The sequence below is a fragment of the Podarcis bocagei genome (genome assembly GCF_964188305.1).
Source record: "Podarcis bocagei genome assembly, chromosome: 1".
Classification (NCBI taxonomy): Eukaryota; Metazoa; Chordata; class Lepidosauria; order Squamata; family Lacertidae; genus Podarcis; species Podarcis bocagei.
The window spans coordinates 70,148,199-70,172,655 of NC_138125.1; the positions used below are offsets into that span (position 1 = coordinate 70,148,199).

At 41.5% G+C, this 24,457-nt stretch overlaps 1 protein-coding gene and 1 long non-coding RNA gene across 2 annotated transcripts in view; both read left to right on the plus strand.

Annotated features, from left to right (window-relative positions):
• The first annotated feature begins 4,359 nt into the window (after nt 1-4,359).
• On the plus strand, nt 4,360-8,640 carry LOC308583988. Its single transcript, XR_014006499.1, has 2 exons — nt 4,360-4,928; nt 7,640-8,640. It is a non-coding gene; the product is annotated as an uncharacterized lncRNA (long non-coding RNA).
• A 7,456-nt stretch (nt 8,641-16,096) lies between these two features.
• GALNT18 (polypeptide N-acetylgalactosaminyltransferase 18) overlaps nt 16,097-24,457 on the plus strand; it is a 364,667-nt gene continuing 356,306 nt past the window's right edge. The window contains exon 1 of the mRNA XM_081180632.1: nt 16,097-16,124. Within this exon, the coding sequence (XP_081036758.1) occupies nt 16,112-16,124 (13 nt within the window). The 5' untranslated portion in view covers nt 16,097-16,111. The remainder of the gene's footprint in view (nt 16,125-24,457) is intronic.

Below are 24,457 nucleotides of genomic sequence, written 5' to 3' on the forward strand. Positions count from 1 at the left end.
GCTTGGGGAAGGCTAGAGCTAGGATCTAGGTTGATGAAATTTTGGAAATCTTTGAAGTGGATAAAATCTCAAATGTCAATGTAGGCTCAATGGCCACTTTAAGATTCCTTGTGGGATATTTTCATTTCCCTATTTAAACCTATTCAGGCACGTATTCAGAGGACAGCCCATCAGCCCAAGCCCCATTGTAATGTCCCCCCTGCCCATAAGTTGTGTGGGCTCAACACTTGCTCTATGAGCGTAGACTCTACCTATGTGATGTGAAACCATGCTGGGTTCCACATCATGAAAGGAGTCTTTTAGCCTTTGCTTCTCCCTCAGACATGTCCCTGTAAAGTGTGGGGTGAATGGAGTTGAAAGATCCGGGTGCAAACGTGCACTCACTCTCCACATGATTAACTTTGGGGTCAGAATGCCGCAGAATGCTAGGGCTCTTGGCTGGTGTTTATTGATATCAATACTCCACTTGCTGAGGAACTTCCTCCACTAAGCAGCTTACAATCTCAAACAATTACAGACTACTACAGGTGTCCCCCCCCCCCACTTATGTGTGATCGACTCACGCACGACTGTGGCACCAGGAAATAAATAAATAAATTCAAACCTGGCAGGAAATGGCTGGAGAGTCCTTGTGTCTCACAAGGAGCCCCAAAAGGATGTTAGTGAAGGTTGAGGAAGCCCCAAAGAGACCCGAGGTGCAGCAGGGCATTGTTTAGGCTGCTCAGTCTCCCCACCTAATAGCTGGTATATAGGGTAGCGCAGCAGCAGCAGCTGCCACTTTCCCACACATCCTGCAGCTTCCATCCGGCCCCAGAGCTTCAATTCCAGATATTTAGGTCTGGATTGGGGAGAGACTTTTAGAGAGAGTTGGAGAGTAGGAAAAATGGGCATTGAGAGGATTTTTAGAGGGTGGTCCCCACTTTCACAATTTTTGCCTATGTGTGCAGGGTCCTGGAACGTAACTCCCACTTAAGTGAGAGGAGGCCTGTATACACTGACGTGACAACTGTTGAATCGGTTTAGAGAACCCACATGTGCAAAAATACTTCAAGCATTAACAGATTTTATTTGTTTTATGAAAGCACGAAGTAGACACATCTTTGGTAAAGGAATTATACTTAGGAACAGAAGCAACAAAGTTCTCCCTCTTGTTTTAATAATGAAGGAACATGTGGAAACATCAGTGGCAATAGCAACTTCACCAAAATGCCTTCCCCATTCTCTTCAAATTGTGCTGCTTTATTTTTGCCCCATATTTTAACCTCTCCATTATCTTAGGATTTATGTTGCATTTACAAAGGTTATTCTTCTAAGACATTTGCTGCTGATATGAGCATTTAAATTTAGATTGGTTTATATTCTAACAGAGGTGCAGTATCAGAAAATAAGTTCTGTGAAAGCCTACATTATGGTCATGGAAGGTCAAAGAAGGTTAATGAAAACGTCTTTCAGGATATTGGCACAGACGAGGCTCCCTAGAGATAGACCTAGAGTTGGCTTTTTAGTGCAAATAAAAATTTGTAAGTGGCAAAAACTTCTATTAAATGCGTCTGATGATTCCGTTATGGAAATAACTTCTCAGAAAATAAATGAAAATAGAAGCATAGGATCCAAGATCTGCTGTGATTTCTGATGAAGACTAAAATTAGAGGATTTTATGTTAGCCTTTGGACTCACATTTTTCATTATGCATTGAAAGGAAAATAGGAGTATCTGAAACAGAGGTTTCTTACATCCTCATGCTGCAAATCTAGAACCATACCAAGAAACCTCTTAGCAATAGCCAAATTGTTACTTGATTACGATTTATGTTGTGGAGTAATTATCAGATATGTTCTTGGAGCAGTTTTCCGAGTTTTGAAAAACCCTTTAGATATTACAGTTAGGATAAACATGTGAAGGGACAGGCACACTAGCTCTGCCACCTGTCACTGTTCCTGCAACATTTCAACTTATGGGAGGCAAAGGTTTGAAGTGAGGAGGCTTCTAAACTTGTGGAAACACCTTGTATGTTTTCGAACCCTGGAAAACAGGGGTTCTAAAGCAGGCATAGGCAAACTCGGCCCTCCAGATGCTTTGGGGCTACAACTCCCATCATCCCTAGCTAACAGGACCAGTGGTCAGGGAGGATGGGAGTTGTAGTCCCAAAACATCTGGAGGGCCGAGTTTGCCTATGCCTGTTCTAAAGAATGTGAGGAACCTCTATGCGTTCAGAAGGCTCCTCACATAAGACCTTCAACTTCCATAAGTCAAATGGTAATGGTAATGGTGCTAGAGGGAGGCTCAGAGCTAGCGGCGTAGCATGACCAATCCCCCCCAAAAAAGATTCTGAAGATCCTCTCTACCCTCTGAGCAACCTCTCTACACATGGTAGGACTCAGCTATACAGCTGCAAATAAAATGTTTTAAATTTGTTTTAAAGCGCTTTATACAAATGTGTCACTAGATGGAGATGGTGAGCTATGGCAAATTCAATATATTTTTCAATTTTTTATTTTTTTAAAAAAAGCATCTTCACAACATTTTTTATATGTGTCTAGATTCCACACTACATTCGCCTCTGGACTTCAAACCTAAGGATTATTGTGATCCTGCTTTATTAATAAAGATTTGAAATCACTTGGCATAGGAGCAAAATTCTAGGGTCCAAGGTCCCTTACCACCCAATAAAATATGTGAGAGGTCCACCGGGTCTTATGGTTGATTATTTGGGGCCTCTGTTTCTGGAGCTGTTCTATATAGTATATAGTATATGGTATGCATTGTATGTATGTGTGTACTATATATTATCCATGCTGCCTGTATTACTGTATGTGTATGGCTTACTGAACCTCAGTGGGGCCTTCTGCACTCCTTCACCCCTTCTTCATCTTTCAGAATACTCTTGACTGTTTAGTTATTTGTTTGCCCATCCAATGGATTCTTGTTTGACCTTCCTCACTGCGTCTGAGGTCTGAATTATTTCCATTCTGCCTCTAACAATGGTATTATAAAGAGTTTAAAACATGCAGGCCATGTATAATGTATGTTTCCCATACCATACAGTAAGCTTTTATATCTGGAATATACTACTCATTAGATAACACAGATGTCTGTTGGAGTGGTTTAAGTATTATTGGCCTTGCTTCTTGGATGCATCCCCCCCCCCTCATCACCATACTTCTGCTGTTCTTTCCCACACGCTTTTAGTAGGAGCTGCACAGCTATGGAAATATATCATCCATATTTCTTTCTTAGTAAAACCCCAACATTATGTCTCACACCATCCAATAGGTTCCTGACCTTTCTAATGTTCCTTTTACCTTTAATGTAATGTGGGATAACCTTTGAAATTATTTTGATTTACAGTGCAATCCTATTTTTGTCTACCCAAAAGTATGTCCCACTGAGTTCAATGACATTTCAATACCTACTTGAACAGTAGCAAACCTCACTGAACTCAATGGGACTTATATATATACAGTGGTACCCCGCAAGACGAATGCCTCGCAAGACGGAAAACCCGCAAGACGAAAGGGTTTTCTGTTTTGGAGGCGCTTCGCAAGACGAATTTCCCTATGGGCTTGCTTCGCAAGACGAAAGCCCATAGGGAAATCTCCGGGGACCTGTTTTAAATTGCTGGCGGTTGGGAGCAAAGACTTTCGCCCACAGCCGGCCTTCAGAAGAGGTCCTGGACCTCTTCTGAAGGCCGGCGGGGGGCAAAAGTCTTTGCTTCCCCCCGCCTGCCTTCCCGGGAGAGCGGAGACTTCTCCGCTGCCCCGGGCGATCTTAAAATGCTGGCGGGCAGGAGCGAAGCGTTCGCTGCCGACCCCCAGCATTTTAAAATCTCCCCGGGACAGCAGAGAAGTCTCCGCTGCCCCGGGCGATCTTAAAATGCTGGCGGGCGGGAGCGAAGCGTTCGCTCCCGCCCGCCAGCATTTTAAAATCTCCCCGGGACAGCAGAGACTTCGCTCCCACCCGCCAGCATTTTAAAATCGCCCTGGGACAGCAGGGGCTTTTAAAATGCTGGCGGTCGGCAGCAAAGCCCTCCTGTCCCCGGAGCTTGTGGGGCGGGAGGTGGGAAGAAGGGCTTTTCTTCCCACCACCAGCCTTCAGAACAGCCTTCTGAAGGCTGGGGGTGGGAAGAAAAGCCCTTGTTCCCCCCCCCCCCAGCCTTCAGAAGAGGTCGGGGGACAGACTGTCCCCGGACCTGGTCTGAAGGCGGTTTCCCTAGGAACGCATTAATTGATTTTCAATGCATTCCTATGGGAAACCGTGCTTCGCAAGACGAAAAACTCGCAAGAAGAAAAAACTTGCGGAACGAATTAATTTCGTCTTGCGAGGCACCACTCGCGAGGCACCATCCTATATATGCATAGGATCACACAATTAGTGTTTCAATCTGATATATGTCACAGTGAAGCTCTGAGTATCTTTTACAAAACAGTGAAGAGCTGGCGAGAATTTGTTTTTTGATGGTGGGGAGGATTATCTGTTTAATTCAACTAGTTCTAAAACTCACTCTAAGATGTCTCTGGATCTTGAAATGAAGTGCACAAATGCACAAATTTGCTTTTTGAAAACCTTCAGGGTGTTTTGAATATTATTTCTTTTTATAGCAACTCATTATAGCAGGCTAGATTTAATGTACGAGTCCGGAAAAGTGTTTTGTCCCATTCATTGCTTTAAATATATGAGCAATCTATTGATTTAAATAGGTCCATTCATGTTTTAACATTACTTATGCATTTAAATTGCTTTCTGAATTGAGGTCAAATATGTGCTCCTTCAGTTGGTATACAGCTGTCTTGCCTTCTTCCCCAAAGCTCTCCAGGGATCATAACTGAATGCCAGCATTGATAGGTGACTGTTGTCAATGAAACTGGGAGACAGGGATGTCCTGGCAGCAGTGGCTGAAAGTGAACTGTAATAGTATTAGTTACAGATAGGTAGCCGTGTTGGTCTGCCATAGTCAAAATAAAAAATTCCTTCCAGTAGCACCTTAAAGACCAACTAAGTTAGTTCTTGGTATGAGCTTTCGTGTGCATGCACACTTTCATTGCCTACAGACAGCCACCCAATCTTAAACAACTCCTAACCCACAATAATACTACAACCAGACTTAACACGGACACTGGCACCAGAGCCTGCAATAAACCCAGATGCCAACTTTGCTGCCACATACACCCGGACAACACCATTACTGGCCCCAACAACATCACACATACCATCTCGGGACTATTTAATTGCTCATCGTCTAACATTGTGTATGCCATCAAATGCCAACAGTGTCCTTCAGCTCTCTATATTGGACAAAGAGGCCAAACCTTATGCCAAAGAATAAACGGACATAAATCTGACATCAAGAATCACAAAACAGGGAAACCAGTAGGAGAACACTTCAATCTCCCAGGACATTCTATACAAGATCTCAAAGTAGCTGTTTTACTACAAAGGAATTTCAGAAATAGACTGGAAAGAGAAGCTGCTGAATTGCAACTCATTACCAAACTTAAAACCATGGAGAGACCTGGTCTGAACAAAGACATTGGATTCTTATCTCATTATACATGACTAAGCCATTTCTCACCTTCTCACCCCTTGCCTTTTCCTGTAAGACCTATTACAGTCGTTAAGAGTCGTCAACAGGCTCATCTCAGCTATCTGCCAATCTCCCATTCCCACCACCCTTCTGAGTAATACCCCTCCCCACCTTCTCACTATATAGAAGGGTCTGGCAACTTCTGTTTCAGTGTATCTGAAGAAGTGTGCATGCACACGAAAGCTCATACCAAGAACTAACTTAGTTGGTCTTTAAGGTGCTACTGGAAGGAATTTTTTATTGTAATAGTATTGGAAGCTAGAATGTAAAAGACACAACAAAGTCAGGAGAAAAGCCAAAGACAATGAAGTTAGATAAAACCTCTTGGGGACAACTATGGAAGTGGTGGAGCTAGAGGGCTGGCCCCTGCTCTCCTTCACCACAGCACTGATCATTTTGAATGACAGAAGAGGCTTGCTTATGTAACAGGGAGACATGTTTTTCATTCTCTGAGATCACAGTGGTTGCTGCAGCCCAAGCCTACAGCCTTCAAAAGCACACATGACAACTACGCTCTGCTTGTACAGTCATGGATAACGCATACTATAGTGAAAATTAGGATAATTGGCCTCATGAAACCAATCTAAAAAACCACACCACACATACCATTTGTTACCTTCTAAGGCCCAGTTTACCCAACTTTCCTCCAATGTGCTGCCCTCCAGATGCTGTTGGACTACAACTCGCATCAGCTCCTGCCAGCGTGGCCAAAGGTCAAGGATGATGGGAAAGGTAGAACATTAAGAATTGGAGAACCATGTTGACTATCCATGCCCTAGGCAAACCTAACATGTACAGTGGTACCTCCGATTACGAACTTAATTCATTCCGGAGGTCCTTTATTAACTCGAAACCGTTCTTAACCTGAGGCGCGCTTTTGCTAACGGGGCCTCCCGCTGCTGCCATGCCGCCGGCACATGACTTTCACTCGCATCCCGGGGCAAAGTTTGCTACCAGGAGTACCTACTTATGGGTTAGCAGAGCTTGTTACCCAAAGCGTTCTTAAGGAGGATGGTACGTAACCCAAGGTTCCGCTGTACATTGGGTTGAACGTCCAGAAGAACTTGCACACAAATGTTTCCATCAAAACATGACAATAACAGAAAGCAATTCTAGGAAGGAAGTTTTGAGGCGGGGGATGGTATGGGCTTTATTTGCATGTCATCTGCCCCATGGATGCAGCTGGCAGCAATTGCTGCAGTCACAATAGCTCCAAAAAAGCTGTCATAATTTGGGGGAAGCAGTACTATGTATGCTGGCCTCAAGTTGCAACAGTATGTTCTTAGATAGTAGGGGTTTTTGTCGTGTGTGTGTGTGTGTATTCCTTTTAGCCTTCTGTGTAAAAACCTTATCCAGAATGAAATTTTAATTAATTTCCCAGAGATGCTTTCAGAAGCAGAAGAACTGCTTGGTTTAATTAACACTGGTATCTAGGGCAGATGCTTTGTTTTGCTGTAAAAGCCAGAAGGATAATCCTGCCCCACCCCCCTTGTTGCGGTTTTCCTCTCTGAAAGTCCTTCTAATTTTCATAACGCTTATGTTTTATTTGTGTGTTGTTCCTTCTCCCCACCCCCTTCAAATTCTTGGATCACGGAGTTCTTCGAAAGTATGTAGTACAAATTTTGGTTGTCAAGGCAGGCAGCGCTGTGGCTGACAGGCGTGAATCTCGGCTGGGAGGTTTTGTTCACCAACCCAGAGTGCAAACGTCCACTTGCTGCAAGTGAAGCGGGGGGGGGGGGGCCTCAAGCAGAATCGGGAGGCTCTGGAAGCTGGGCCTTGAAGTGCAATGCAGGCTATATTTCACCCCCACAACTGCATCCAGTATGTTTTGCAGACCTACTCTTTGCATTTCCCAAAGGTTGTGGGTTATGTTGCGGCTATACGGACAGTTATACCTCAATCTAAACTAACTGTAGACTCGAACTCCCATCAGCCCCAAGTAGCTTAGGAATTATGGGAATTACAAAACCAGATTCCCCATCTCCGACCCTCCAATTCAGCACCCCTCAGTTCAAGCCCAAACCAAACCTTGAATACTTTCTCCAATGAACCTCAGAGGCAGGGACATGCTAAGCCACAGATGAGGAGAGGCAGTTTCTCTGTTCTGCTCTCCACCTCCAGCACTATAGCAGGCCGAAAACCAGGCTCTTAGTATTTATAGCAAGCCTATCCGATCCTGTGGCTTCTCAATGTGTGTCAATGGCCAAGGGTGATTTTGCAACAGCTGCACTTCTTTCTGTGCCTCAGGAAGGCTCTGAGGCCTAAGGGCAACCAGCCTCTGAAAGCTCACTTGGTTATGTTCTAGGTTAATCATGAAGTTTCTGCTTTCTCCTAGGGTTTCTGACAGCATCAACCAGCATTTCAGGATCTGTGGGGGGATCCCAGCATTTCAGCAGAGGCGGCAACAACAAAATTGATTTAGGCCCGAGGTATCCAATTTGTTCAGCATGGAACAGCACACTGAAATTACTTTCTTCTGCTCAGCAGAGCTGGCAGATAGCAAGGCAAGTACCTCAAGATCTGAGGAAATAGTTAGAGCTTCAGTCAAGCTTGTAGTAGCATTTTAAAGTACTGGGCAAATAACAAAAACTCATGTATTTTTAATTCAGCACATGGATTTCCCCCCTCAGAGATGAATATGCAACAAAAAAAATTATATGTTCTTGTGTGGGCATGAATTATAATACCAGGTAGAAATGGGTCATTAAAAATGAAGCACAAACATGCCAGGTTCGTTTTAAAATGATGAATTGTTTCATCAGTGGCTGCTGCACAGATGTAACTAAATTTGTCCAGCAAAATCTTTGTTGCTGCTGATTACGTGTGACCCAGATAGAATTTGATTTCTTATTCTGCCGACAAACTGAGTTTGTGGTTAGGTGGCAGCGGGAGGAACGACTCTTTTTAAACTGAAGAAATTGTATGTGAAATTATTTCACCTGAAATGCAAACATAAAATCCCACGAGTTAGTTTCTTCAATTACTTTTCTGATCAAAGCAGTACTGAAAGTCTAATTTTTCATGTGAAAATATGCAATAAAAGTAGGTTCTTTGCAGTGGATTGGGTAAATATATATGTTGTAATTAACTGCCCTACGTTCATGATATACCTCTGTGCATGGAATAATATATGTAAATTTTTGGAATATTTTTGGAAAATATTTGCAACCACCTAGATATTATCGAAATGTAACATTTTGCTTACAAAAAACTCACATTGCTGACCCTTCATAATAATAAAATGGGCTGTTCTTCTTTCTCTCTCTTCTATGATTCTAAACAGAACAAATGGGTTAAATTCAATGGTGACATTGTGCAAATGGAAATAACATTTCATTTTATTTATTATTACATTTATATCCCACCTTTTCCCCAAGGAGTGCAAAGTGGTATACAAACTTCTCCCCCTCTCTATTTTATCCTCACAGCAACCCTGTGAAGTATAGATAGGTAGCTGTGTTGGTCTGCCATAGTCAAAACAAAATAAAAAAATTCCTTCCAGTAGCACCTTAGAGACCAACTAAGTTTGTTATTGGTATGAGCTTTCGTGTGCATGCACACTTCTTCAGATACCTGTCAAGTGTGTTAGGCTGAAAGATAGTGACTAGCTCAAGGCTGCCCAGAGGGTTTCATGGGGATTTGAACCCTGGTTTCTCAGGTCCTAGCCCAACACTGTAAACACCCCAGTGGCTCTCAGTTGTGCAAAGTGGTTCACCTTATTTTCACCCAATCTATTACCTGCTGTAGCCCTCTGCGCTATATCCTACACTGTTCCAGAGGGTGATATTCAACTAAGTTTTCCTCAGAGCGGATCCACTGGAATTAATGAGCATGTCTAAGTGAGGACCATTAATTTCAGTGGGTCTGCTTAGGTTGACTAGCGCCTGGAGAGTATCTGAACCCACAGGGGCAGCTCTTTTGAGGAGGGGAGATTGTGTAGGGGAGATTGGCCAAAATCAGGTGCCCCAGTTTGTGTGAGTGGAAGTGCATCATTGGATACAACCCAATGATGATAATTAAGTTTTTGAAATTCTAATATTTAGTATTATTATTTTTAGTATTATTTATTGAATTTTTATGCTGCCCTGAAGGATCACAGGACAGTTCACAACATAAAAATACAAAATGATAACACAAAATACATAATAAAAACAAGAAAAAGAGTGAAAGCAAACCAATAACACCCTCCCACAAACACAATTAAAAGGACATAAGTGTTTTTGCCTGGCACCTAAAGATACATAACAAAGGTGCCAGGTGAGCCTCCCTGAAGGATCGCACTTTTCTGTTAAAGATGGTCCAAAATCTGCCTTCCAAGAACAAGTACATGACTTTAAAGTACAATTCCGCAGAAAATGAAGGAACCGGAGGCCTCAGGAAATTAACCTCTGAAGATCTGTAATCTTAAAAGCTACTTCTTAAAAAACCTTAAGATCTATAAATGAGAATCCCTATAATCAAAGCGCTTCAAAGAAGACACCTCAGCAAGTAAAAAGCCACTCATTAATATTTGCAAATGCAGAAGCTTTAGGCTAATTGAATATTAATTTCCCTTTTAATGCACTGGTCCTGGATAGTTTGGAATTAATATAGCATAATTAGGAATAAATGAATGATGCTTTCCTTTGAACATATTGCAGATCATGAGCTAACCCCTCTCCTTCTAGTGGCAAGAGGAGATTCCTTGCATCTCTAGTACTCCCTCAGCCCCCCTATTTCCTGTTCCTCCTCTGGAGGAACTATTCTAATATAAAACATGCTTCCCTGAAGAACAATCCTAATATAAACCATTCTTTCCCAGAGTTTTTTTCCACAGGCATAAGAGTCACTCTGTGAGAACTGAGGATGAGAGAGAGAGAGAGCTGTTAGTGACGTTTTTGATTTATAGTAGTGAGAATCGTGACTGAGGAAAGCTGATGAATAAGTAATCCTTGGCTGCTTTTGGTTGCCCATATAAAGATTGGTGGCTGGGGCAGTGTAGGTGTGAGCTGAAGTATCGGCCCTAACTACATAGCTGTTTTCACTGCCTGCAAACCACTGGCTGGCAATTTTTCAAGAGGGCTGGGCTATAAATATGGGTGAAGTTTGCTCATTGTGCCGGGGATGGGGAGGGGAGGAAGAGCACCCCTTGCCACATTGCCAAGGCAAAGCAGAGACACCACCTGTCTTTCTAGCACTATGCATGGCCACTTCCTGACTGCCGGTATTTGGCGTGGGCAGGGAATTTAAATGCCTGCTGGCATTTTGGATTTGTGCAATTAAAGTGGCTTAAAGTACTTTGTTGTCTTTGCACAATGGATCCACTAAAAAAACAAAACAAAACATTTTGCAGTTAGGAAAGTGATGGGGAAATGCACTAAAAGTGTTGGATGAATGAATGATTAATGGGAAGTTGGGGAACCATAGTACAAGCAATGCAGGATGAATTGAGGATGGATGCTTATAGTCCTAGAACCTCCCAGCAAACAAGCATCTGAATGAATGCTTCATAAAGACCAGACATAGTCCACCCTCTGTGTAAGCGAATCAGGATGAATACTTAATAAACAGGTTGTCTGGAAGGAGTCCCATGCTGTGGGAAATTTTATGCTGCCAAACAGGATGTGTACACTTGTGAAGAAATCCAAGACATGGAGCATGAAAAGCAGACTGAGAGTATATGGGTAAAAATTGTCGTAGAGAGAAACAACAGTGACCTTACTGTGGGTTTCTGCTATAGACCGTCAAGCCAGACAGAAGTCTTGGATGATGCCTTACTAGAGCAGATTACCAAACTTTCAGGGAAATGCTGTGGACATAGTGTACAATATCTTGATTTCAGTCTGGCTTGTGACAAAGTTCCCCATAATGTTCTCACAAGAAAGCTGGTTAAATGTGGGTTGAACGAGGCAACTGTTAGGTGGATTTGTAGCTGGTTGACCGAACCCAAAGTGTACTCATTAATGGTTCCTTGTTATCCTGGAAAAAAGTGACAAGTGGGATGCCGCAGGGTTCTGTCCTGGGCTTGTTGTTCAACATCTTTAGAAATGACTTACATGAAGAAATTGAGGGGATGCTCATCTAATTTGCAGATGACACCAAACTGGGAGAGTTAGCTAATGACGCAGAAGACAGAATCAGAATTCATAATTCTTTGTAGTTCCCCACATGTGTGAGACTTCAGGATTAATTGGTATTCACCAGTTATTTCCCAACACAAGCTTCACAGCAAAGTGCAGGAAATGATACTCAGTTGCCTAGGCCATTCTGTGACCCTCCCTTACTGTGTCATGCTGGAATCTGTGCAGCACACAAGAAGATAAGGATGCATATGTTGCTGTTCTTAATTCTGCTGCCTGGTCTTTGATCACAATAAAGATTGATTGATTGATTGCTCCTATTAAAAAAGGTAAAGGGACCCCTGACCATTAGGTCCAGTCGTGGCCAACTCTGGGGTTGCGGCGCTCATCTCACTTTATTGGCCGAGGGAGCCGGCATACAGCTTCCTGGTCATGTGGCCAGCATGACTAAGCCGCTTCTGGCGAACCAGAGCAGCGCACGGAAACGCTGTTTACCCTCCCGCCAGAGCGGTACCTATTTATCTACTTGCACTTTGAGGTGCTTTCGAACTGCTAGGTTGGCAGGAGAAGGGACCGTGATTGCTCCTATAGTAGGCATCTATTTTCCAGCACTGTGCAAGGCTCCCAGCAATAACAGGGAAAAATAAGGAATTTGTCCAATTGCAGAAGCAAGGAACGCTTCCTACTTCTGTTGCTGGGTTTGGGACCCTGGTCAAGCAAGGGAGCGGCAGCTCACTTCTGTTGCCATGCTTCTAGTGTGGCTGTGAGAACTCATGGAAAAAGGGACATATTTGTGTAGGATCCACCCCCACCAGTTCTTCCATGGAAACACTTTCAGGTTTGGGTGAGGAAGTGGGCTAAGAGATTTCAGTTGAGAGAGGGAAAACTCACAGCAAGATTTTGTGATATGCTAGCTGGTTGGAAGAAGCAAATTTCTTTTGTTCTGAATAATCCTTTGGTACAATGTAATTATCAACCAGATGGGAAAACCTGTTAACGCAAGGCATAATGTGTGAAGGAGCATTGAAGGAAGGTGTGAGAACCTGAAGTCTCCATGGCACTGGGGACAGCAGCTGCGTACATTTCATTTTCAGCACATTACATCCATTTACACAACCAAGCACCACATGTGACAGAATGCCAGGGTCCTTAATATTACCCCTTTGTCCTATCTAGAGGCATCTAATTAACCTGTGGGAGAAACTGGTTGCTGGACTAGATAGGTGTTTGGTCTGATACAGCAGGGCAATTTTTATGTTCTTATGTTCTCAACTCACTTTGTGCCTGAAAAGTAAAGTAGGCACAGCCAAAAGTTTGGCATGTGTTGAAATGATTACATTACTGTACTAGCTAAGGATGTAGTGTCTACTGAGCAATGCAGCCTATTTTGGTTGCTCATTTCCACCTACTTTGCTTCCTTCCATAAAATTTGAACCTGGGTCAAACTTTGACTGATCAGTCATCATAAAATATTAAGTCCGGATGATGCTTCTTTATCATCCATGCACTGAGCTGGGATAATACATAAATTAGATTATGTAGTGTGATTCCATAATATCCCATATTATAGTGCAATCAATCAAAGAAGCAGAGAGCTGCTTTTTGAAGAACAGAAAGAGGAAAATAGTCGAAACTGTTTCTCCATTATAACTCACCTGTGGTAACATATTCAGCATGGCTTCAGAAAGAATAAATGTAAATCCCTATTTTAAAACTCTGTTAAACTCTGAGAGTGCAGTGCCATCCAGAACAGGCGATTGACCTGGGAACCACCCACCTACAAAACTTCTGTCTTTCCAGGATTCAAGTTAAGTTTATTGACCCCCATCCAGATCACCACAGCTACAACCTAGGTATTGGTCCAGGGCTTGCTCAGATGCAACAGAAATTTGGGTATAATCAGCATGTTGATGACATCTTGCTCCAAAACTCCTATTGAATGACACCCGTGTCAATACATATTTCTGGATTCCTATCTTTGATCAATGCTTTAACATGAAGGGATGTGATCTGTGAAATATCTCTTCCTGCAATGAAATAAGAATGTTGTGTTCAAATAGAAGCAAGAATTAGTTGCAATGATGGGCATGAAAGTGAAAGAAGCAGTAGCTGAGTAGGAGAACATGCTTTGGAACCCCAATATGAGGTTCCAGCAACGGCATGTGTCCGGATGAACAGGTACATACTTTTTTTTAAAACATAAATTCATTTAATTATATGTGCTTTGAACTTAATGTGGTTGCATGGGCAAGCAATCATCTGAACTGCTTCACGGCACATCCAGATTGGTTTCAAGGTTGCGATGAGGTCAGTAACTTTTTCCACACACCTCATCACAAACGAAATTCTAATCTGGCCATGCAACAGAGCCGTCAGATGACCGCTTAGCTGCATGGCCAGCTGTTGTTCACATGAAAGTCACCATGGAACCAAGGCCAATTTTAATTTGTTTGAATTCTTGCTTATAATTGCAGAGACAGTTGTGTTGTAATAGGATCACCTACTAAAAGGACGACTTGGTCATAAATCCCAAGCCAATTTAAATAAAGCTATTAAAGTGTCAAGGGTGCCTTGTATTGGTGTACTTTCCAGTCCCACCATCAGACAAGAGGGAGACACAAATCAGCCTGATCTTAAACAGAGAGCCATACTATAATATAAAACATGAATTTCTTTGGCATATCACAGGGAGACATAGTATCAATACATCCCACTACTTCTTTGTGCCTGATTATATCTAATACCTCATGTGGAAAATTAACCAGCAATTTAATAGCATGCATTGAAAAAGTCCCTTTCAAAAGAGCAATCTCAGCTATTATAAATCACACCACTACAACTAGCAAACAGTGTGAAGGTGAAGTAAATATCAGTAGCTATGTAGCAGACTTTTATTTTACCACACTGTATGGCCTTGATCCTTAAAAGTAAAAAACAAGGATTATGAATTATCTTTGGAAAATCAACATGCTACGCTGAATAGGTATCTTATCTCTTAATGACTCAGTTTTTACATTCTCCACTGTACCAGGATTTTGCAAAACCCTTATGCCAGAGACAGGAAGGCTATGGTCCTCCAGATGCTGTTGGACTACAAGTTCCATCATCCCTGACCACTGGCCATGCTTGTAGGGGTTTATGAGAGCTTGCGTCCAACAGCAATTGGAGGGTCCACAAGTTCCCCATCCCTCCTTATGTGATAGGATCCATATAAGGTGTGTGTGTGTGTGTGTGTGTGTGTGTGCGCGCACGCGCTCAGATCTTGCACTTGAATTAGTCTTATTTCAGATCTTAGGCCCTAGAGAAAAATTCAGCTGGAAACAATTTAGAACAGTTCTGCTTTAATAAGGGATCTGTCCAAAGATGTGTAAACCTCCCAGCAACTACAACTCGTCTAGACATGAAGAATTTACTCTATGAAGAATAATTGTTTTAGTTGATTTTGTATCAGCCTGAATTGCAGAATCTAGCCTCATGAGAACGAAGGAACAGGAGTTAAAGGAAACTTTACTCCTCTGCTTAATGCGCTAAGATCTCTAGGGCTGAAGGGGGGCAGGGGAACCGAAAGATCCCTTGTCAGGAGGGCCTGACATGGGTGGAGTAGCCCTGGTTTTGCGGAGCCCATGGAAGTACATATAGACAATGGTGTCTGGTGCTTATTGGCACTAGTTGGGCAAAGGGCAGAGATACCAGCAGAATCAACCAATTCTAGCTGTGAGTTCATCCTTCCTGCTGAGTTCTACAAGGGCAACATTGAGACACAGGACAGGAAGCTGACCTGCAGTTCTACCCCTTGGACTGGTTTTATGTAGAAAAGCAGGCAAGTGGGGGCTGGGTGAGAGCAGAGTGAGATTGTGTGGGCAGGGTCTCATTTGCCCTAATGGATCAGCCTCCATTGCATGCAGAAATATCCTTCAGAGCTTTTCAGAAACGGGGCACAATTGTATACTTCAGAAGGCTGTTTTGTCTCTCTCTCTCTCTTTACTTTCATGATACAGTACATGCTACCATTCTTTCTGACTGGTTTCATCAGTTTTTTATATTATGCCTTTCGTTTTTGTAATGCATTAACTGAAGAAAAATGGTATATGCACTTGTTTTAAATAACTGCAGGCAATAATACATCCCCTCACAATGAACACGGTTTCGAACGGCACTACACCAAAATATGTTATGTCTGATTTCCATTAAACCTAATCCTTATGGGTTTATATTTTTTGACATGGCCTTTTGCTTTCTACACTAGACAACATTGGCAAGACTTCCCCCCACCACATTTTTTCAAAGGAGCAATCACATATTAAAGTACCTCTTGCAACCTATAGTTTAGATCGAAGATTGTTACTGCATTATGAGATAACAAATGACTGTTTCTCTTATAATGAGTAAGCTCACTTGTTCTTTCAGTACACTTTGAGAGGATCCATCTCCTCATCACAGCTGCCCATTGGCTTGCCCTCTGTTCACCTGAATGCTGGTCCTGAGTAAGTGCCCTATAAGTTAAATTCTTGTTCCATTTATTGCTCTGCAATACCACCTCTAGGTCTAGTACTTTTTTCTGAAAGTAATTTTGTTTGAAAAATAGTATTTTAATATATACAGAAGCTAGGAAGATGGTGTATAGTGATAACATTTTATATACACTCTCTTTCCCAAGCAGAGCTGCACTTTAATTGTATATTATCTGCCATGTTATCCTATGCATAGGAGGGGCTGAACACAGACTGTCCAAGATTGATTTTATTCAGATGGGTTCCTTTATGCCTCTTCTTTAATTCTGGGGCGGTGGGTGTGGGGACAGAAAGATTGTAAGCCTTTTCAGTCTAAAATATTTAAAATATCATAAATAATTTCTCTGGGATGCATGCATGTTTGCATTACAACTTAAACGTTTGAGTTATGAATGTTGACTCTGAAATGTAGCTAGTATGATAATGAAGCACAGTACAGTTTAGCTAGAAATAATTTGCAGTCTGAGCCTGTTTTCTATTAAATAATGATCTCCCAGGCTGATGTCAGAAAGGGGGCATATCATTCAATTGGGAAGCAGGAGAAGCTCAAGGTACGTAAACTAGCATAAGTGTTAAATAATGGATCTGTGCTAAGTCGTCTCTTGTAGATAGTTATTTCAAACCAAGAGTTGCCAGTGTAGTGCTGGTGAGTGTGTATGTGCTCACAGGGTCTCCACCACCAACTGCAAGTAGGCTTGAAAAAGCATTCAGTTGTAGCCAATAGAATACGTTGCGGTGTGTGCTGAGATAAGGGTTGGGTGTGATGCCCACAACAGTTTCTCTCATTTGCGAATGTGCCCTCGGGTGACCTCTGTTTTAAACAGATGCTGGTATTCACCCCTTCCTTATTATATGAGGTGAAACATTTATTTATTGTTCCATTTCCATCCCACCTTTTACTCCAGTTGGCATACAAGGTTCTCCCCCTTACACAATTAAACCCCACAATAACCCTGTGGGGTATGTTAGGCTGAAAGGCAGTGACGGGACGAAGGTGACCTAGTGAGCTTTGTGGCTTAGCAGGGATTCGAATCCTGGTCTCCCAGGTCCTGGCCTGACACTCTTAACTGCTACACCACAGTTAAGCTCTCCATGAAGCTATCACTGAACACATGGCATCCCCATGTTGAGTTCTTCCACTCATAGTGCAGCATGAGGTTTTCATTTCTTGCCCCACATAATCCCTCCTTCCACTTATTGTTGACACTGGAGAACTAGCCAGCGGGATGATGTTTTGATGATGGCCCATACACAATGCATAGTTCCACCTTCAGTTTTATTTTTGTGCAAAAATAGCATCTCCTCATCTCTCCCTTATTTAAACAGATTGATTTTGTTTTTATTGCAAAGTCCAATCATTCATAATAAATTGGTTTGCATTATAAAGCCCATTAAGATGCCTAGTCATCAACAAAAGTATCTCTCTCTGCCCAAAGAAATTGTAAACATCTTTGGTGATGGTGGGGGCAACTGATATAGTGTTTCTTAATCTCAAAGAAGCACCATAAAAATGAATTTGAACAGCAAAACAAGAATTGACCAAAAATCATAGGGCAATGTATATGCTAATCTGAAAACAACAAGGCTATTTGAAAGCATGGCAGCTCAATTTCAACACTAGCTTTTATTTCAGTTTGTTAGAAATAAAGAGCAAGGTGAGAAGAGCTATGGGATGCACATGAACCAGAACAAAGGGGGTAAGCCAGACCACCACATGTGTGGTCAGAGAATATGACCATTACTAACCCACTTCTCTCCAGCCATGCTGCTGCCCTATTGCTGTAGTGAGCATCCCCCCACATGGAGAAGGAATTCAGTCCATACAGTGTTCCTAAATGCTGTTATAGGTTTATGGGTGCTAAATACCTGGGCTCTGGGTAAACATTAGAATTTAATTAGCATTTGTGTGTTAAAATGGGATGTCAGACCTGTGTGCCTTAAGATGTGTGTTAAATGCTTTACTCCTCTGATGAGCATGTGCGGAAAACTACATTAGGCAGACTTCTTAAATTGTGTACTTCTTAATCCAAGGAAATCAACATCAGTTGAAAGGTAATGGAGTCAGTCTAATTTCCTTGGAGGTGATGGCCTGGGGATAATGAGTCATTAGCACATCAAAAGGGTGGGGCCTCCCCCCCCCCAGTTTGAAAATCAGAGGCAATGAAAGCTTAGTGTGGTGCAAGCTGACAGGATGAAGCTGGGGGTCAGAGAGACATGGCTTTTTGCTGTTGGGCTGCAAGGCAGCAGTCCGGAGACAAACAAAAAACTATTGGAAAGGGATGCTGCAGGTACCCCTGGAATCTCGCATTGTTTGGAGATTAGTGTGGCATGTCACAATGCACTTAGCCAGGAACATCTAACAACTCTTTCTTCCCACAGCAAAAGAGCTGTTTTGGGAAGGGAGAGTTAGGGAAGGAGCTAAACCTATATGGTAGTTAGGATGCAGCATTTTCAAGTAGCTTCCAGGGCCCCTAACAGGCTCCATCACTAAGACCTGTCCGGTGTTCATTTGGGGATCCAGTCAAGGCTAGTGCATACCATGCCAAGTCCTAGCCAATGCACCAACACTAATTGGGTCTTTCAGCCAGTTTGAATAAGTTCATCAGCTACCCAGTGGAACAAGGAAAAAACATAACCAGTGATAACCACAGGCTCATGGTTGTAATTGTAATGGATCAGCATTATATTTAATTGAATATAATGCTGAATGGCATTATGGCGTTTGATGAAGGTAAAGCAATGTAAAGAAAGGCAATATAAGTTATGTAAACTAATTCATAGGGACGCGGGTGGTGCTGTGGGTTAAACCACTGAGCCTCTTGGACTTGCCTATCAAAAGGTCGGTGGTTCGACTCCACGTGACAGGGTGAGCTCCTGTTGTTCGGTCCCAGCTTCTGCCAACCTAGCAGTTCGAAAGCACACAGTACAAGTAGATAAATAGGTACCGCTCTGGCGGGAAGGTAAATGGCGTTTCCGTGCGCTGCTCTGGTTCCGCCAGAAGCAGCTTAGTCATGCTGGCCACATGACCCGGAAAAACTGTCTGCAGAAGTGGACAAATGGCGGCTCCCTCGGCCTTTAAAGCGAGACGAGCACGCAACCCCAGAGTCGTTCACAACTGGACTTAATTGTCAGGTGTCCCTTTACTTTTAAACTAATTCATGGTAGATGCAGTGCTTTTTTTCCTAAAAAAAAATTGTTTAGGGGTACTCTCATTTTGACTCAAGAAAATCACCATTTTATAGTTCAAATTGGGAAAAAGAAATGCAGTCAATGGACAAAAGTACAAAGATTCAAAAATGTTTAGGAGTATGCTCAGCCATGCATCCCCCCAGAAAAAAAAGCACTGGGTAGATGTATTGGTTTAATAATGGCATGAATGAATACTTGCATTAGCAAAGTCATCAATCAGAATAAGTAACACTGTTCCTTCATGCGTTAGCTTTTGCTCAGGTTCTTTTAGGAGAATCACAGGTGTGCCTGAGATATGCTCTTAGGTCTCTTAGATGGCTATTAGTAGATTGAAATTATAAATTAGGCATTTGTCAAATTGTGACATTCTTATGAATAAATCTGTTGCTGAGAAACAAGGCATTACTTTGCCAAAGGAAAAAAAGAGGATTGTAGATGCATCAACTGTTCCTGTTATATTTGTGAAGTAGGCTTAAAGCAATTACAGGTGCTTTGATCATCCACCCAAAAATATGTGATAATAGAATTGTATAATTAATCTTCTTTTTATGAAGCAGTTGATAACTCCCACTGCAATCTAAAATTGTTGGAAAATTGATTCATACAACTCTCTTCATCAGTGACCTACAGCATGATAATTTTTCATGTAGGAGAATTTACATCTTTACCATCACAATGACATTTTAAACCAACTGCAGCTTAGAACAAGTTGCTATAAATCAGGATTTATCACAAATTTAGTGATATTTTCTTAACTATGGTGAAGTTTTCAGGGTATCAATGGGCCTTTATGATCAAGAATCCTCTGGTGTAATTATATATCTGTGTTACTGGTGCTCAATCATTATTTTTATTAACTGTCAAAGAAACACCATTTGTTAAGAAACAAAGTTGCTATGGGCATTTATTTACCAATATGTAACTACCAAAAGGGACAGAATTAAAATGAAACCAATGAATGCACCTTATAGATACTGTTTTGTGCACTGAGTTGGAGAGTTAACTCTGCAGCTGTTAATGTTATATAATATAATCACTATATCTGAACCAGCAGCCAGCAAAGGTCACACGAGTGTCACAGCAGATCCTGCTGGTGGTCTGTTCAGGCAGCATTAAATGTTTGCCTCTTCAGCTACAAATATGCACATTTTGCTTTGGAGTGTTTTGCCACAAGACATTTGGGTCAACATGGTGAGAATGGCCTATGTCTCTGACTTTCCCCAGATGCCTTGTGTGACCCACTGAATAGGGTCTTTTCCAGTGTGCTGTTGACCACTCAAAGCTTGGGATTTATTTATTTTTTTAAATTAAGTAATCCAAACATTGTGCATTTCTGAACTCCTGTAATAAGTCAGGCCCATCCAGCCAAATGGTAGCTGATTTCTAAAGTCTCTAGGAATGTTTTGGATAACTGAGTTTGGGACCTTCTGTGTGCAAATTGTGTGTTCTACCAAAGATCGAAGGTTCATTTCCATGGAAATGATGTGGTACACTTCAGAATTCAGACTATGGCTCAACTTATCTCCACCTGAAGCATCAACATGCCTTGGACACACCATGTGTCCCTGCGTGGTGACACATGTTCCCTGAATGTCAGTCACCAAAGCCTTCACCCTCATTCTTTCATGTAAGGGGAACTAAAATGAAAAAGTTTAGGAACAGAAGTATTTGACTTGGGTTTGTACCAAGTCCAGGGAAACAGCATCCTATAACCAAGGCCATGTCAAAAATCTTTTTGGATTGTATCAGCTCTGCCTGTGAGCATTTGTTATAGAAAGGAGATGCTCTTGACGGTTTTCTTTCTGCTTTCTTGACTGCTTTCTTTCCTACAGCTCCTCCACATATTCAATATTCATTTAGATTTGCTTGTGCAAAGATTGTGCAATGGTTAGAATATGCCCAGTCTTTATTGAGCATTCATCCTAATTTGCTTACAGTGTGGTAAAGAGGCAATGAGCATCCTCCAGCATTTACCCTGATTTGATTGTGGGATGTTTGCATATCTTCCCTTTAAACATTTGTTCATCTAACACTTTTAAATTTATTTCTCTGTCACTTTCCAAACAGCAGAAGCCCTTCTCTTAAAGTGGATTTGTTCTGCTAGGGCAAAAAAGACCTTCAATTCATTTTAATTGTGCAAACTTAAAATTCTGGTTCATGCTGAAACCCACTCACAAAAGTATATAAACAACCATGTTTTCTAACTGATAATTTATTACTTACATTATTTCATAGTTGTGCATTTCAATTCTATGCTTGTTTGCTCAGAAGCATTTGTTGCTTTAAAATATTAATATGCTACCTTTAAGAATAAAACTCTTCTCTGGCGGCTTCCATAAAAGCACTGCAATGTGGTACAACGCAATCACGAATCAAAAATATTAATAAGCCAGCAAATAATAAAACTGACAAACATCCAGCTCAGAATTAAAGCACCAATATGACCCAAAGCAAGAATAGCGGGGAGGAGGGGTGGAATCCAGGAAAAAAGTCAGTGAGAACAGATGGGAGTTCAGATTTTTCCTAAAGGCTTTAAAATATTGTGGTTTGACAGAGCCAAGTTGCTAAAAAATTCCAGAGCTGTGGGACTAAGTAAGTAGCATCACTATGCTCTTGTACCTAGGACTGCAATTATACAAAATTAAGTGTGCAAGGGACTGTAATCTTAAACTGAGAGGTGGGAAGATTACTTGCATACTGTTAAGCAGGGATGGGTAGCGTCAGGCCCAGGGGCCAAACCCAGCTCTCCATGCCTCTCTTCTTGGCTCTCGAAACTCTCCCTACGTCACACACCCTCATCTGCCTTGGCTTGCACCTGCCTTGAGTGCTTTTGCCTGGCAGGAATGCATCCTTAAACTCTGATACTGCTTCTTGCTTGCCTGTATGGAGGATGGAGAGGGAAGTGTAGATGTGTTGAAACCAGCCAATTGCACAAAGGTAAACATCACATTCGTCGCTCTGGAACTTTTGTCTCTGTCTCCGCCCATCGCTGATTTTTGGCTCCCAGAAGCTTGCCCAGAAGAGAATGTGGCCCTTTGAGTGAAAAAGGGTTCTCCGGCCCTGGTTTTGTGAACAACTTGGTTAGGAACAAAGCTCTGGCTCCATTTGGTACAAAGATAAGGCATAGACAGTATACCTATTATTTTCAATTACAGAACTTATCAGCGCTATTTATAATACACAGTTGTCCTACTGACCCTGGGCACTGGCAGCTCATCAAGTCAACAGCAGACTTTATTATCATCAGCTGTCACCTCTTGAGCTCTTCTCAATGTATGTTATGTTCTTCTGTATCAGTTATCATTTCTCTTCCGATGTTCCCCACATTTGGCAATGACAAATGAGTCTGGCCTTTCACATTTTACCACCTTGGAACCTGATCTGCTGCCCATCATCTTTTCCTCTGTCGGTTCACTTAAACAACCATGAACAGAGAAAAATACTGATCCTTTCTGGTATAGTTCTTAGTAAGTGTCACTTACAACATGAAGGACAACGACTCATTGAATTATTTCAAGATTGGCTAGAGAGGCTTGGGAAATGGAGGTCAGTTTCTGCATCTCTTGTGGGTGTAGACATGAAGGCTGACTAAAATATGAAGGGGCTGTTTTTCTCCATTCATCCCTTAGAGCAGGGATTGGCAAATTTCAGGCTTTCATGATCTACTTTGTTTTTTACCAGAATCCCCAAAACTCTTACCACTCTTAACAAACTGCAGTTCCCAGGATGCTTTGCAGGAAGCCATGACTGTTTAAAGTGGTATGCTAGTATTATGGGTAGATGCTTGTGTTCAGAATTTGAAATGTGGGAGCTTATTTTATTTATTTCACTTAATAGTATTTATATACCACTTAGTCATCAAATCCTCTAAGTAGTTTACATAAATTGTAGGATATATATGAAAGTGCTGATAAGAGAAAATGTTAAAAGCAAGCACAAGTTGACCTAAAATTTTCAAAATGTAAACATTAAAAATACATAACATTAAAATACATGTCAAATTTACATGTCTTGGTAGGCTCATGCAGGTTTATTTCTTTTATTAATTTAAAATTTTATTTAATAGCATTTCTAAGCAGTGTACACAAAAGAAGGTCATAGGCCCCTTTCCTCCAAAGAAAGAAACTCAAAGTGGCTTAATGTAGTAAAATATACATACAATAAAAACCAAATTCAAAATATATATTAAGCAACGATCATAAAAGGGAGACAGCTTTTTTTTAACTACCGTATTTTTCGCTCCATAGGACGCTCCTGACCAAAAGACGCACCAAGTTTTTAGAGCAGGAAAACAAGAAAAAAAATCTGACTCAAATTTTGTACTAAACTATTTACAACAGCAAAGTGTGTGGCTCCTGTCCACTTTGCTGCTTTAAAGTGAGCCATGGTATATAATGATGAGAATGGAAAAAGGACGCATTCCATTATAATGTAGCTGTTTTCATTATCACTGGGAAGTCAGTATTGGCAGCAGTCACAAAAACTAAAATTTGAGCATTTTACTGTTATTAATCAAGAATATTTTTTTTTCATGCATAATTTTTTATTAATTTTCAAAAGTCAAAATACATAACAAACTTAATCGAAACTCATATCTGTACACTTATAGAAAAGAAGTTGACTTCCTTCAGTCATTCCACGAATCGTCCAAAATAACATTGTCAATAAGTCCGCATTTCCATATTTGTAAAGCCATAAGTCACTCTCATCCATCCATTTTCTTTTGGCTTTACCCTTTACCTCTTACAGAGCTTCTTGGAAACCTACTATTGTTATCTGTTCATCAATTAAGCTTTCCAGATATTTCGTAAGACTTTCCCAATTTTCAACAAACCTCTGATCTTTTGTATATCTAATTTTACATGTCATCCTGTCCATCTCCACATATTCCAACAATTTGCTTCTCCATTCTTCCGTTGTTGGAATACTCTCCTGCTTCCAATTTTTTGCTATTAGGACCCTTGCTGCCGTTGTTGCGTACTGGAACAATTTATAATCTTTCTTCTTAATTTCCTTTCCTACCAAGCCTAGCAAGAACGCCTCTGGTCTTTTGTTAAAGGTGTATCTTAACATTTTTTTCATTTCGTCATATATACTCTCCCAAAACCCTGTAACCT